Source organism: Plecotus auritus (assembly GCF_963455305.1).
Source record: "Plecotus auritus genome assembly, chromosome: 9".
NCBI classification, from domain to species: Eukaryota; Metazoa; Chordata; class Mammalia; order Chiroptera; family Vespertilionidae; genus Plecotus; species Plecotus auritus.
The window spans coordinates 105913145-105925910 of NC_137783.1; the positions used below are offsets into that span (position 1 = coordinate 105913145).

General features: G+C 48.1%; 1 protein-coding gene across 9 annotated transcripts in view; it reads left to right on the forward strand.

Moving 5' to 3' along the window:
• Window positions 1–12766, forward strand: part of TENM4 (teneurin transmembrane protein 4) — a 2454724-nt gene that overhangs the window by 1946542 nt on the left and 495416 nt on the right. For all 9 annotated transcript variants that reach the window (XM_080687404.1, XM_080687408.1, XM_080687411.1 and 6 more), the window contains one exon: window positions 4905–4984. In XM_080687404.1, coding sequence (XP_080543530.1) covers window positions 4975–4984 — 10 coding nt within the window. In that variant the 5' untranslated portion in view covers window positions 4905–4974. The remainder of the gene's footprint in view (window positions 1–4904; window positions 4985–12766) is intronic.

Consider the following 12766-nt stretch of genomic DNA (forward strand, 5'->3'; position numbering starts at 1 on the left):
GTTCCGTGACACCATGGGCTCATGGGCTGGCCTGGAATGTTGGGGAGCAGAGAGGAGGTGCAGCGTGTGGAGAAGTGGGTGAGCGCACGCAGGAGTTACCCGTGAGCCCCAGTGTCTCCAGCTGGACATGCAGATTTTTCTACCCTGTCGATGTGCTCTCTCACGCGGGCGTCGTTCTGTGTGTGTCGTTGATTCTTTCAATGTGTGTGTGTGTGTGTGTGTGTGTGTGTGTGTGTGTGTGTGTGTGTTTCTTTTGAATCGGAAAATTGGTCTTTGAGTTCACCAGCAGCAGCTGCAGCTGCCATAATTAAAATGAAATAACCTGCTTCCTTCAGTCTGTAGGGAGAAAAGCTTTTAAAAAAAATCCATATTCTAAATGGACTTTGGAATGTGGTGAATCTGCCTTCTCTCCTCTTCCTCTTTACTTGCAACAAGTTTGATGGCTTTGTTTTCCTCGGGAGTCAGGGGAAGAGAAAGGAGTTCACCTTGAGGAGCATTTGTCCGGCCTGGCACTAGGCAAGGTCGTCCCATCTGCACAAGCCAGGACTCGAATCGGGCTTGGATGCTTCATTTTCTCCTCTGCCGTGTGCAGTTCTGTGTCTTGTAAGCCCCAGATCTCTCCACCTGTCTGACTGTCCGGACACCTGGAGGTTTGGCGTTATTGAGATGTTAGGGGATATGTTGGCACCTATAATTGGCTTGGATTAGAAACCAATGCTTTTTTGCAGAATAACAAGGTTAAGTATTCCGCCCTAATGATTACATGGTAATGAGATGGTTTTCAGGAAATTGGACCTGCTCTTGAAGGTGTTGCTTAAAAGTCACTCTCTAAACCAGGCTGGGGAAAGAAACCCCTAAAGAACGGCAGACTGCCATCTTGTGTGGACCTCAGAATAAGGTGACGGAGGTAGAAAGGGGCGATTGCATGCCGGGAGTTGGAGATACTGTGGCACTGTCTCCAGGAGCTCCCAGTCTGGGGGAAGAGAAAGACATGCCAGTAAAGAATTATATGACACTGGCAGTAAGCGTTAAGTCATGGATATGAACAGCTTGCTATCATTTCAGCAAATTTTTTCTCCAAAAATCTATTTCTTTCACTTGGTAACTTAGTGAGGAGAGTAACCTCACTGTGAATGTGAAGCCCAGAATGGGTAATATAAAACGATGAAAAGAACCTATTATACATTCAGATGTATGTGTGAAAGTCTGGCGCTTACGCTCTCTAATCCCTGTTATCATTCCCCCTTAATAATGAAGACGTGTAAGGAGCTGATGTGTTTGCCCAAAGCCCACAGGCAGTGACCGGACAGTGACTCAGATCCATCCTACCTGCTGCACAGCCCCTGCTGGTGCCAGGGCACCTCTGAGAAGCTCTGCACCCTGCTCTTAGGTGGCTAACACAGCGATCGTCCGTGTTTAGAATACGGAATGTTTTTCCCCTTGAGCAAACCAAGTTTTAAATCTGGTGTCTTGACAGGAGCCACTCATGATTATCACCTCTGGCTGCAGGCATGACCATCCAGTTTGAGTTCACTGAGTGCTCCGGGCAATCCTCCCAAAGCATGAAGTCAGCCCAGAGCACAGAAATGCTAGAATGTCAGTGAAAAAAACAGATTCCTGGTATCCAAAGGGTGTTCCCTGGGGCTCCCGGGTCGCATGCTCCTGTCACCACGCCTTAGCTGAGAAGGGAAGGACAGAAGGAAGCTAGCCCAGCAGGGAGGGAGGGGGGCCTCCTGCCACCTTTGAAATTCTCTGCAAAAGACCCAAGTCCGTGTTGTTTGGTGCCCAACTCAACACACTATCTTATCTCCTTGGTGTGTGGTCACTTTGGGAAAAGTGAGCAGAAGCAGAGGCACCCTGCATCTCCCTCCAGCTGTACGTCTCGAAATGCAGTCCAGAAAATGACCACACTTCCATCCATCCAAGGGTAGGCGTAGAGGTGCACGGAGAGCGGAAGGTGTTCCGGGAGTGTCAGGTGTACAGGGGTCGCGCACAGTGTCACAGCACGCTTTGTTGTGGCTCTCCCGGAAAGGGAGAGAACAGGGTTCAGATCTTGTATCCACCACTTCCTAGGTGGGGGTTAGGGGCACGCAGCCTAAGTTCCCAGAAGCCTCCTTTCCTCATCTGCAGGGCTGGAAGGCAAATGTCTGTCTCCTGCAGTTGTCTAGACGGTTAAATAAAATCACGTATGTACCATCGGCTGCCACTCTGACGATGCTTGGCACACAATCAGGAGCTTCCTATCCCAGGCACCACCCCTTACTGGTCATACTGTGCAGGGCTTGCCAAATTCATCTTCCTACAGCAGATCTCCAACACGTCATATCTCTGCTCACAAGCCCTCAATGGCTCCCTGTGACTGACTGAATAATGGCCATCTTCTCTAAATTGGTATCCAGAGCCGTGTCTGTTGAGGCCCAGCCCACCTGCCAGGTGCAATGCTTTCCGTTTTCCCCTCCTGTGCCTACACTCCCTCATGCGGAGCATGCTGCCCTGTGCCCAGGCCACCCGCCTAACACTGGTGCTAGGCTGAGTTCTCTGGTTGGTCAGCCAGGGTGATCTCTCCGCTCTTGTTTTCTCATGGGATTTCATCTGTATCTCTCTTATAAAACTGCCAAGCATTATAATTACTTGTGGGCATGTCTTTTTTCTTCCTTGTCAGCCTGTGAGCTTCCTGAGGGCAGGATTTGCTTGAGTCACGAGTGTATCCTATACAGCACCTAACATGTACTATATGAATGAATGAATGAATGAATGAATGAATGAATGAGAAAGTGAATGAATGAATTCTGTGCTCCTCTCCTAACTGGATTTCCCCTCCACAAAAATACTAGTATGGCCCTGGCCAGTGTGGCTCAGTTGGGTGGAGTGTCATCAAAACAAAACAAAAAGAAAAACAAAAAATGCTAGTATGTAAATACTTCGAAAACCTTTGGTGAACCCATGAGCATTTTGGTTTTATGAATAGTCACTCTGATGCTTATTGGAGGACATGTGAAAAAGAGGGAATTCAGGGGTATGAATTGAAAAGGAAATCAGCAAAAAGAAGAGAGTTGAGGTTTTCCCCTGAAGCCTTGGGAAAGATGAGGGTGGAAGATAACTAAAACTGCAGTTCTGCAACTTCTTCAGGAGGGGAGGGGTCAGAAGGCACGGGGATCTACAGCCTGAGCTGTGGAGGCACAGTGGACTATTATCCCCTGGACAAGGGAGAGGGCTTGAGAAAGTCCCAAAGTGTTTCATCCAAGTCCCTGGAGGGGACTAGGACCCCAGCAGGATCCTTGGGGGCAAAGCCAACAGCCCTGAGTCCTAAAGTCCACCTACCGGGAGGCCCAGGCCCAGAAGAAAGTGCCCATAGTTCCAGCAAAGCAATTTCCTGCTGATCTCTGCAACTTCAGAGGGTAAACTTGTAATGAACAAGATGCAATAAATAGAGATGAAGAGCGTTATTGCTCATTCTACATGCACAACATGGTAGTCCTACCGTATGTGGTGTGCTGTCTGCTTTTTATTTTAGTGAATGTGGAATGACTTGGAAGGACTTTTCTAGCGTTTTGGTTGTCAGTTCTTCTACCCTGGGGTGTGCAGGACCTGAGGTGGAGAAGGATGCTCTGCCCTTGAGCAGAGCCTGGTGACCGCTCCTGCCCAATGCAGTTACTCTTTGTTGAGGATAACGAGAATTCACAATAAAGAAATATATGAAGTGCAGATGAAGCTAGAAAAAATTTCAAGCTAGAAATTCACTTTCAATGGAAATTACCAGTAATGCCTCACTTTATAATACATAATAATGTCTCTTAGCTAGGATCCTTGGTATATTTGGCAAATATGTATTTAAGGAATTTCTCAAGTAATGACTTTTTGCCTCAGATAACTGAAGGCACCTGTCACGCCTTGTTCTTTCGCCTCATGGGTCTTTTATATACGAAGACATTTGGTGGTGTTTTCAGTGAGTGAGTGTGGTCGCTGGTGCAGAGCAAAGTACCCAGATCGTGAATCTGTAAGGACTGGTGTTCACATCCCAGTTCCTCCTTCTGTGATGACCAAAGCAAATGACTTAAAACTTTTGAGCCTACCCTCACGCTTTGAGTGGGATAGATTTTTTGTATTCATTTCATAAGCTGTTATCATGTACAGCTATCTCCTTTGGCACTGGAGATCAGAAATGAGTCAAATTCAATGTCATAAAATTCTAGGGGCAGAAAGGACTTCACAGGTCATCGGTTCAGAAATTTCCTCTTTCGGATGAGGAAACAAAGGCTCAAAAAGGGGAACTGATTTGCTAGAGATTGTAATGCGATAAGCAAGAGGGCCAGAACCAGAAGTCTTCTGTGTAAGGAACTCTGCCCAGGGGACTCCCAACACTCCCACATGGAGTACCACAGGAATGCTCAGCCCATTTTATTGGGCAGGGAAGGAAGGCTCCAAGAAATTCAGAATTAATGAGGGAACTGTTGCAGGGGCCAGGGCATCAGCCTTAAGCTCCATCCCCTCACCTTTGTCCCAACACTCATCACATCACAGTAGGTCTTTTGCAAAACACTCTTTCTATTCTGCTCCAAGCCCTGGCTGGGCACCTGGGTTGTAAAGAGGACTGACTTACAGTCCATGCCTTGAGAGGTTTGGGCAGCTTGAGGAACCACCTATGAACAGTAGCTATCAGACAGCACCCTCACTCCCACCCTGAGGAAGACTCACCAGAGCCTCCCGGGAAGGCTGCAGAGAGGAAGTCTGTGTGGGGTTCTCAGGGAATTGGGACCACACTTCTCTGTGTGGCTGAGGGACCAGGAATAAGTCCAGCTCCCCATGCTGTGTGATTGTAGTGACTGCTGGGGAGAGATCTGTGAGGAAGGTCAGGACCATCTTGCCACCTCACTCAGTTGGGCCTGTGTTCTCTGCTTCAACAGAAAGGATCGCTCCCCATCCTCCAGGATCCGATGGCCCACGGACACTGCTGACTCTTCAGAACATGCGGACATGGAGCCAGGTCAGTCCCCTTGTCCGCTCTGATTTTCTGCATCATCAGCTGCAAACCCGTGGTCTTGATGAGAAAGTCTCTCTTGGAATGCAAAATTGTGATTGCTTTTTGGGTGAAGGCTTTTGCCACTGAGAAGCATGGGAAGTGGAGGTCAGGCCAGAGTGGAGGTGGCCTCCTCGGGGAGCAGAAAGCAGTAGGTGGACTCATTGGTGCTGGAACCCAACCAGCAGCTAGCAACCAGCATGATTGGAGGACATAGTAGGCAAGGGCCTGGCATCCAGCTGGAATGAGATGGGGGAGCTGGCAGCCAGGAGGCACCTAGCAAGCTCAGGACCACATAGGCAGCGGTTGCGATCAATCACTCTGGGGTCCAGAGTTCAATGGTTGCATTCCAAGCTGGAATTGAGTGAAAGGCGTAGTTGAAAATAGGGGTGGCGGGGAAGCTGAGTGGGAGGCTCCCTAGATGACAGGTGGTCTGGGGGCTGGGTCCAGCAGCCAGAGCGGCTCTCTGGAGGCTTTTCTTTATATTGCCATGCAGAAGAGCAATGGCAAAAACAGTAGGAAGCCCCTGGATGGGGTGGGAAGGGGAAGGATATTTCAAGCTAGAGAAGGAACATGGCACAGAGAAAGGTAGGATCGTAACTAGAGGCTGGGCCATGGGGAGAAGGCTGAGGAAGCAAAGGAGCCAGGGCCCAGGGAGCAAGCTCATTATTGAAAACCTACTGTGAAGCCAGCTCTTTCCCTTTTCCTCCAAGCCATCTGCAAGGGAGATGTGTGTGTCTTGCTAGGCCCAGTTATGCTGCAGTAATAAATTCACTCGAGAATCCCAGTGGCTTAACACAGCCAAGGTTTCTTTCTTGCTGGTGCTGCATGTCTAACTGAGGTGGGCGAGGGCTCTGCACTACCTCACACCTCAGGAGCAGGCTGACGAAGGCTCGGCCATATTGTAGGTGTACCACCTGGAGCATGAGGCCACCTTGGTACCTGCAGCAGAGGCAAGACAGCTGGGAGGCTGCACTGGCTCTTAAATGCTTCAGTCCCGAAGTGACGCACAGCCCACGGGCTGGAACTAGTCTCATGCCCTGCCTGATTTTTAGGGCTCTGGGAAATGTGGGGAAGACATGGCTAGTTGGTGAGCAGTAATTGCCTTCACCCCAGTAGGTATAATTTCCATTTTTCAGGTAAGGAAACTGAGGCTCAGAGAAAGGAACCATCTTATCTGAGGTCTCCCTGCTAAAAAGCTCTGGAGTCTAGACTTTACATAACTGACTCAATCATTTATTTAGCTTATTCAGCAAAAACATATTGAATAAAAATGACAGGCCCAACACTGTGATAGGCTCTGGGGATTTAACAGGGAATAAAACCGAAGGTAGTTCTAGCCCATGTGGCTCAGTTGGTTAGGCGTGCAATGAAGGTTGCTGGTTTCATTCCTGGTCAGGGCATATGCCCAGATTCCTGGCAGGGTGAGTACAGGAGGCAGCTAATCAATGTGTCCCTCTCACATCAATGTTTCTTTCTCTCCCCCTCCCTTCCTCTCTCTCTCTAAAAATTAATAAAAGTATTAGGGAAAAAACAAAACAAAACAAAACAAAGGTAGCCTCTGTTCTCAGCCCTAAGAATGTATAACTACAGACTGGAATGTATGCTTGGCAGTAGAGACATACAGTTCTCTGAAGAGATCTATTCAGATTTTTAACTTGTCATATAGAGGGACAGGTAAAAAGGACTCCCGTGTATTGAAGCACTGTGCCCAGTACTTGATTTATTTATAACTTCCACAAGCCCGTGAAGCAGTTCTTATAATTCCATTTTTCAGATAAGCAAACCGAGGTTCACTCATAGAGGGAAGGTAACAGGGCTGAAGGAGACTCTTCAACCCCATCCATGCTCACTTGTGATGTCAAGAAAGTTCAAATAAAAAACTTGAATTTTGCCTTCCTCCTCCCCTGCCCTCCCATCTAAACCTAAGAAACATGGTCTCCTCTTTTGCTCTGAATCACCCTTCTCAGGACTTTCTCCCTCTGGTCCTGCAGGTGTCACAACATGTGAACATATCATTCACTGACAGTGGGGGCTTCTTGGAGCCCAGACACAGGGTCCCTCATCTCCATGTTGGTGCCACCCATATAGCTGAGCCCTTGTTGAACTCAAAGAGGGTGGGAGGACATTGCAGAAATACAGGGAGCGGTATCTGACTCTGACAGGACGGGTTTGAATCTGAGCCTTGGCAAAGGTAGAATGTGGTTCCTTTTCTCTCTGACATCCCCATCCCTCCCCTCACACTCTGTGCTGTATTTACACTGACCCCATCACTGCTCTCCCCTCCTCAGTACTTGTGACCACCTCCCCTGTCCCCACTCTGGTCCAAGCACCTTCTCAGACCTGGATTATCACAGTGGCATCTGCATGGGGCTCTGCTGCCAGCCTTCCCTCCCAGGGTCTGACATAGAGGTACTTGTTTAAACACTGGTCATAGCAGAACACCCCTCTGCTCTGAACCCTCCTGTGGCTCCGAGGCTCACACAGAGGAAAATCCAGAGGCCTCACAGCAACCCAACAGGGACATTGGCCTCTTTGCTGTTCCTTGAACCATGAACACACTCCCGCCTCAGGGCATAAGGCATAGAAGCCTTGTTTCCAGTCTCAGGGAAGCTCTTTAGGCAGCGGGAACAGCAGCAACCAGACCTCCAAGTCTCCATCCAGGCGGGCGGAGCACTCCTGGGCTGAAAGGGCCTGGTCACTGACCAGGAGTGTGTTCCTCTCAGGGAGCAGCCGGAGGCCAGAGGTGTGAGCCAGGTGGAAGCAGTGGAGTGGAGCACAGGTGGCCGCCCTGACAACCCTGCACCAGAAGCAATCTTCCCAGCCCAGCCCCTCCTCTGCCCTCTTCCACTTGACCCGTTCTCCATCCCATTCATCTCCACCTGAGGCATTATACATGACACTGCATGTTTGGTTGCTTGCTGTTTGTCTTCTCCCACTGGAACCTGAGCGCCACCAGGCAGGGACATACTTTGTGTTGTTCTCTACAGTGTTCTTATGCCTGGAATGCTGCCTGCGCATAGTGGGCACTCAGTAACTATGCACCAAGTGAATGAATGGATGAACCAATCATGGCACGTCAGATTCCTTGGTGTTACTCGCTCACACTCTCTTGTTCCCTCTTCCTGAATGTCCCCACTGCCTTTCTCTGTGCACCAACTCAACTCCCTCATTCTTTCTCACTCACTCAGCCTGCCCGGGGGCGTGAGGGGTGAAGTCCCTGCAGCACATGGCACAGGCATTATGCGTCCATCCCTGTGGGGCTGAGGGTTCAAGGGCAAGCACAGCTCCTCACCGCTGAGCCCAGTGTCCGGTGAACAGCTGGGGTCCAGCTGCGGTGTGCTGGCCTGAGCCTCATGGACCAGCGGGCCGTCTGGACTTGCAGCCCAGGGGTCCCAAATCTGCCTGTCCCCCACACACCGAGTCAGGAAGCAGGAGTCCTTGTTGCCAAGTCAGGCTCCTTCTGCTTCCTCAGAGGTCAGGAAGATGAAGCAAATGGGACACTAATGAAATTCAGAGAGAAAATTAAATTGGGAGGTGTTGCAAACACCATGGAGGAGGGAAATAAGATGTGATGTGAAAGGCTCTCTCCAGAGTGGGCAGGGAAGTGGGAGAGTGCAGAGAGAGCTGGAAGTAGCATCCCACAGCCTCCTCTGACACCCACACATTGGGTGGCCTGTGGGATCATTGTAGGGGCTTCACTCATCTCACTTTAAGTCAGGGACCTTTTTGTCGACTGACTCATCCATTCATTGATGCCCTCCCACCACATTGCCAAAACAGATTTGAGTGGGTTAACAATTATAAATTGATTAAATAGCTAAGACTAAGACTGTTTAATGCACAATTAAGGTAGAAAGTAAGGGAGAGAAAAGGGAGGGGGAGAAGAAAAACATTATCGGAGCCACACAGAAGTGGGGTTCTTGAGAAGCAGCTCGGGGCTCCTGTGACAAAAAGATTGGGCTGTGACTGTTTAAGATCGTCAGGGAAGGAAAAGCTGTGGTCACAGGGTAGCAATGATGGCCAGTGTTTCAGAGAACTTTCAAATCCATTCTCCATTCCTTCAGTTATAGGCATTGACCGTGTGCTGTGTGCTAGGGATCCCCCCCTCCCAAGGGGTACTTTCTTCTATCTCATTGAATGTTCATAGCACCCTGCAAGGTGGTCTTTTAAGGTTCATTTTAGAGATGAGGTGACTGAGGCTCAGAGACACTGAGCCATTTCCTCAGCATATGGTGCTGGGGCAGCTGGATATGCACCTGCGAAAGCATGAAGTTGGACCCCTTCCTCACACTATATATAAAACTGACCTCAACATGGATCATCGACCTAAATTTAAGAGCTAAAACTCTAAACCTTTAGATGAAAACATGGGCCTAAATGTAATGATCTCAGATTAGGCAATGGTTTGACACCTGCCAAAGCAGGGGAGGATAAAACTCATAAATTGGACATTATCAACATTTTAAAAATTTGTGTTTCAGCCCTGACTGGTGTGTGTGGCTCAGCAATTAGTGTGTGCACCAGAGGGTTTAATTCCCGGTCAAGGGCACGTACCTGGGCTGCAGGTTCGATCCCTACCCCTAGTCAGGGCTCATGTGGGAGGCAACCATTAGATCTCTCTCTCTCTCTCTCTCTCTCTCTCTCTCTCTCTCTCTCTCTGCTCCCCTTCTCCCCCTCCCTTCCACTTTCTATAAATGGAAAAAATATCCTCACTCCCCAGGTGAGGATTAAAATAATAATAATAATCTGTGCTTCAAAGACAACCATGCAATGGGAGGAAATATTTGAAATCAGAGATCTGACATGGGGTTTGTATCCAGAATACATAAAGAACTCTTACAACTCCTCAATAAAAGGACACATAGCCTAATTGAAAAATGGGCAAAGAGTTTGAATAGACATTCTCCAAAGAAAATACAGACATGGTTAAAAAGCACATAAAAAGATACCCAACAGTTTTAACCATCAGGGAAATGCAAATCCAAGACGTTGAGTCATTTGTTTGGGCTCCACCTTTCTGACACCAAAGCCTCCAGACCACAGGCCTCCCTGGGCCTGGGGAAGAGGTCACAGGGAGGTGAAGGTAGGGCCTGGACCCTTCAGGGGTTTTCACAGGAAGGAGTAGAAGAGGAAGGGGCAAGGAATAGTGGGCAGGACAGGAAGGTCATGCCAGGGACAGACTGCCCATGGATCTTCTGAGAAAGGAGATCCTTGCCATCTGAGAAGGATTAAGTTCACACTTAGCCCTCTTCTGCCCAATTCGCAGTTTGTCCTAACGCAGTGGTTCTAACTCTGGTTGCAGAGCTCTGCTTGTCTCTTCAAAATTATTGAAGACCCCAAAGCATTTTTATTTATGTGGATTACATCTATCAAATTTTGTTACACTGGTAATTAGCCCTGGAAAAAAGCTAAATTTATTATTGATAGCTTATAAAAACAAACAACAATAAGCCCTTACATTACCATACATAATAATTTTTTTTTTTTTTTTTTTTTTGGAATCCTCACCCGGGGATATTTTTTTTCCCATTGATTTTTAGGGAGAGTGGAAGAGAGAGGGAAAGACAGAGAGAAACATTGATGTGAGAGAAACACATCGATTGGTTGCCTCCTGCACAAGCCCTGACCTGGCAGCGGGCCCAAGGAGGAGCCTGCAACCAAGTTACGTGCCCTTGACCAGAATTGAACCTGAGACCCTTTTGTCCACAGGCCAACACTCTATCCACTGAGCCAAACTGGCTAGGGCCATAATACATTTTTATAAAAAGGAACTTTTCTAAAACAAACAGAAATGGATGGGGTGACACTGTTTCCCATTTTGGCAAATCTCTTCAATATTTGGCTTATTAGAAGCTATATCTGCTTCTGCCTTCAATCTGGAAGCCTGCACTGTGTACTCATAAGAGAATGAGGATGAAAGGAGCAGAAAATGGCATAGCATGAATATAAACAGTGTTGACCTCACAGGTGCTCTGCAAGGGTCCCTGGGACGTGCAGTGATCCCCAGGCCACACTTTGAAAACTGTGGGTGCAGGAGGTGAGATCCTTGCTGCAGAGAACATCGTAGTGGGGAAGGGAAGGATTTCTCCCAGAATGCAGCCTGGCTGCCCGGGGATGTTGCACACAACATTCTCTCCATCCAGAATGCTTTCTGTCATCTTGGTTTACTACTCAAAATCCTCCTTACACTTTAAGGTTTATTTAGGTGCAACTGCCTCTGGAAAGCCTTTCTTACCATCCTTAACATCCCCAAGGCTGAGTGAAGCCCCCTACACACCATCCTCTCCTGCATCTTGCTAGCATGAGCATCACAACCAGTGGTTGGGAGGTTGAGGCTACTGGTGGGAGGCTCGGGATTCCAGTCCAAAGAGCTGAGATGTTCTGTTATTCTTCTTTAAGAATTAAGAAGAAATATATTGAAGGCTTTACACAAGCACTTCCTTGATGGTATACACATTTGGATGTACAGAGGACTGTGTCGCCAACATGCAGTGAAAGTCATCCACTGCTGCTCTGTCTGGTTTGGTTCAGTGAATAGAGCATCAGCCTGTGGACTGAAGGGCCCCAGATTCGATTTTGGTCAAGGGCATGTGCCCCGGGTTGCGGGTTTGATCCCCAGTAGGGAGCATGCAGGAGACAGTTGATGAATGATTTTCTCTTATCATTGATGTTTCTAGTTCTCTATCCCTCTCCCTTCCTCTCTGAAATCAATAAAAAAATATATTTTAAATAAAAGTCATCCACTGCTAAGTCTAATTCAAATGAAGTAGTATCAGTCATCTAGGAAAGTGAGTGAAATGAGGGGAAGAAGGAAGAGAGAAACTAACAGCTAATTGAGCTTTAACTATGGGCCAGGCGTTCACCATGTCATCTAATCATCACAGCAGTGAAGTGATATTTCTCCCATTTTACAGATGAATAAACTGAGGCATCCACCCTTCTACCCCCAGCCCCCAACCAAGGATACCTTGCTAGTAAGTGTCAGAGCTGGTTCAAAATCAAGCCATTTTGTTTCTAAAGCCCATGATGCCTTTTCTCATGACTCCACATGAGCTCAGCACCATTTGTTTGACTTAGAGTGTTTAAGGCTACACACTCTTTTTAAAATGTGTTTCTATCATATCTTTCCAAATACCCTTTTCAGCTCTTGAAAACTTGAACAGGGGCATCAATTGTGCTTGTTTGTTCTCCCTTTTGGAGTCTCCCATGGCAGCATCTGCACGCAGAGGACAGCCGACAAACTCCACTTTGTGTTGCTTGCTTTTCATCAAAGACATGGCCACAATCAAGATATTCACCCGGAGTTACTGTTAACTAGACTTATTATTGACTCGGAGGTTACTGAGAGCACAGGCCTGGGCATGGCTGTCCATCCTCACTGGTGATGGGAACCTGGGAGGATGAAGGGCTTGGGATAGATCTATTGCTTTTCTCTGGGTCAGGTCAGAGAAATCATCTTAAATGGGACACGCTCATTCTTCTATAAATACTAGAGGCCTGATGCATGAAATTTGTGCAAGGGGCTCAGCCCCCACCGCCACGGTGGCCCGGGGGCACTCTGCCGCCTCTGCCTTGCCCCCCTCCCCCGCCCCGGCTTCCACCGGAAAGACGTCCAGAAGGATGGCCAGTTTAATTAGCATATTATGCTTTTATTATTATAGATTGAGTAAGGCACACAAGGCTTATGCGGCCAAGACTGTATTGTCATGTCTGGTGCCAATCATGTCAGTTAAGCAAAGGATACAT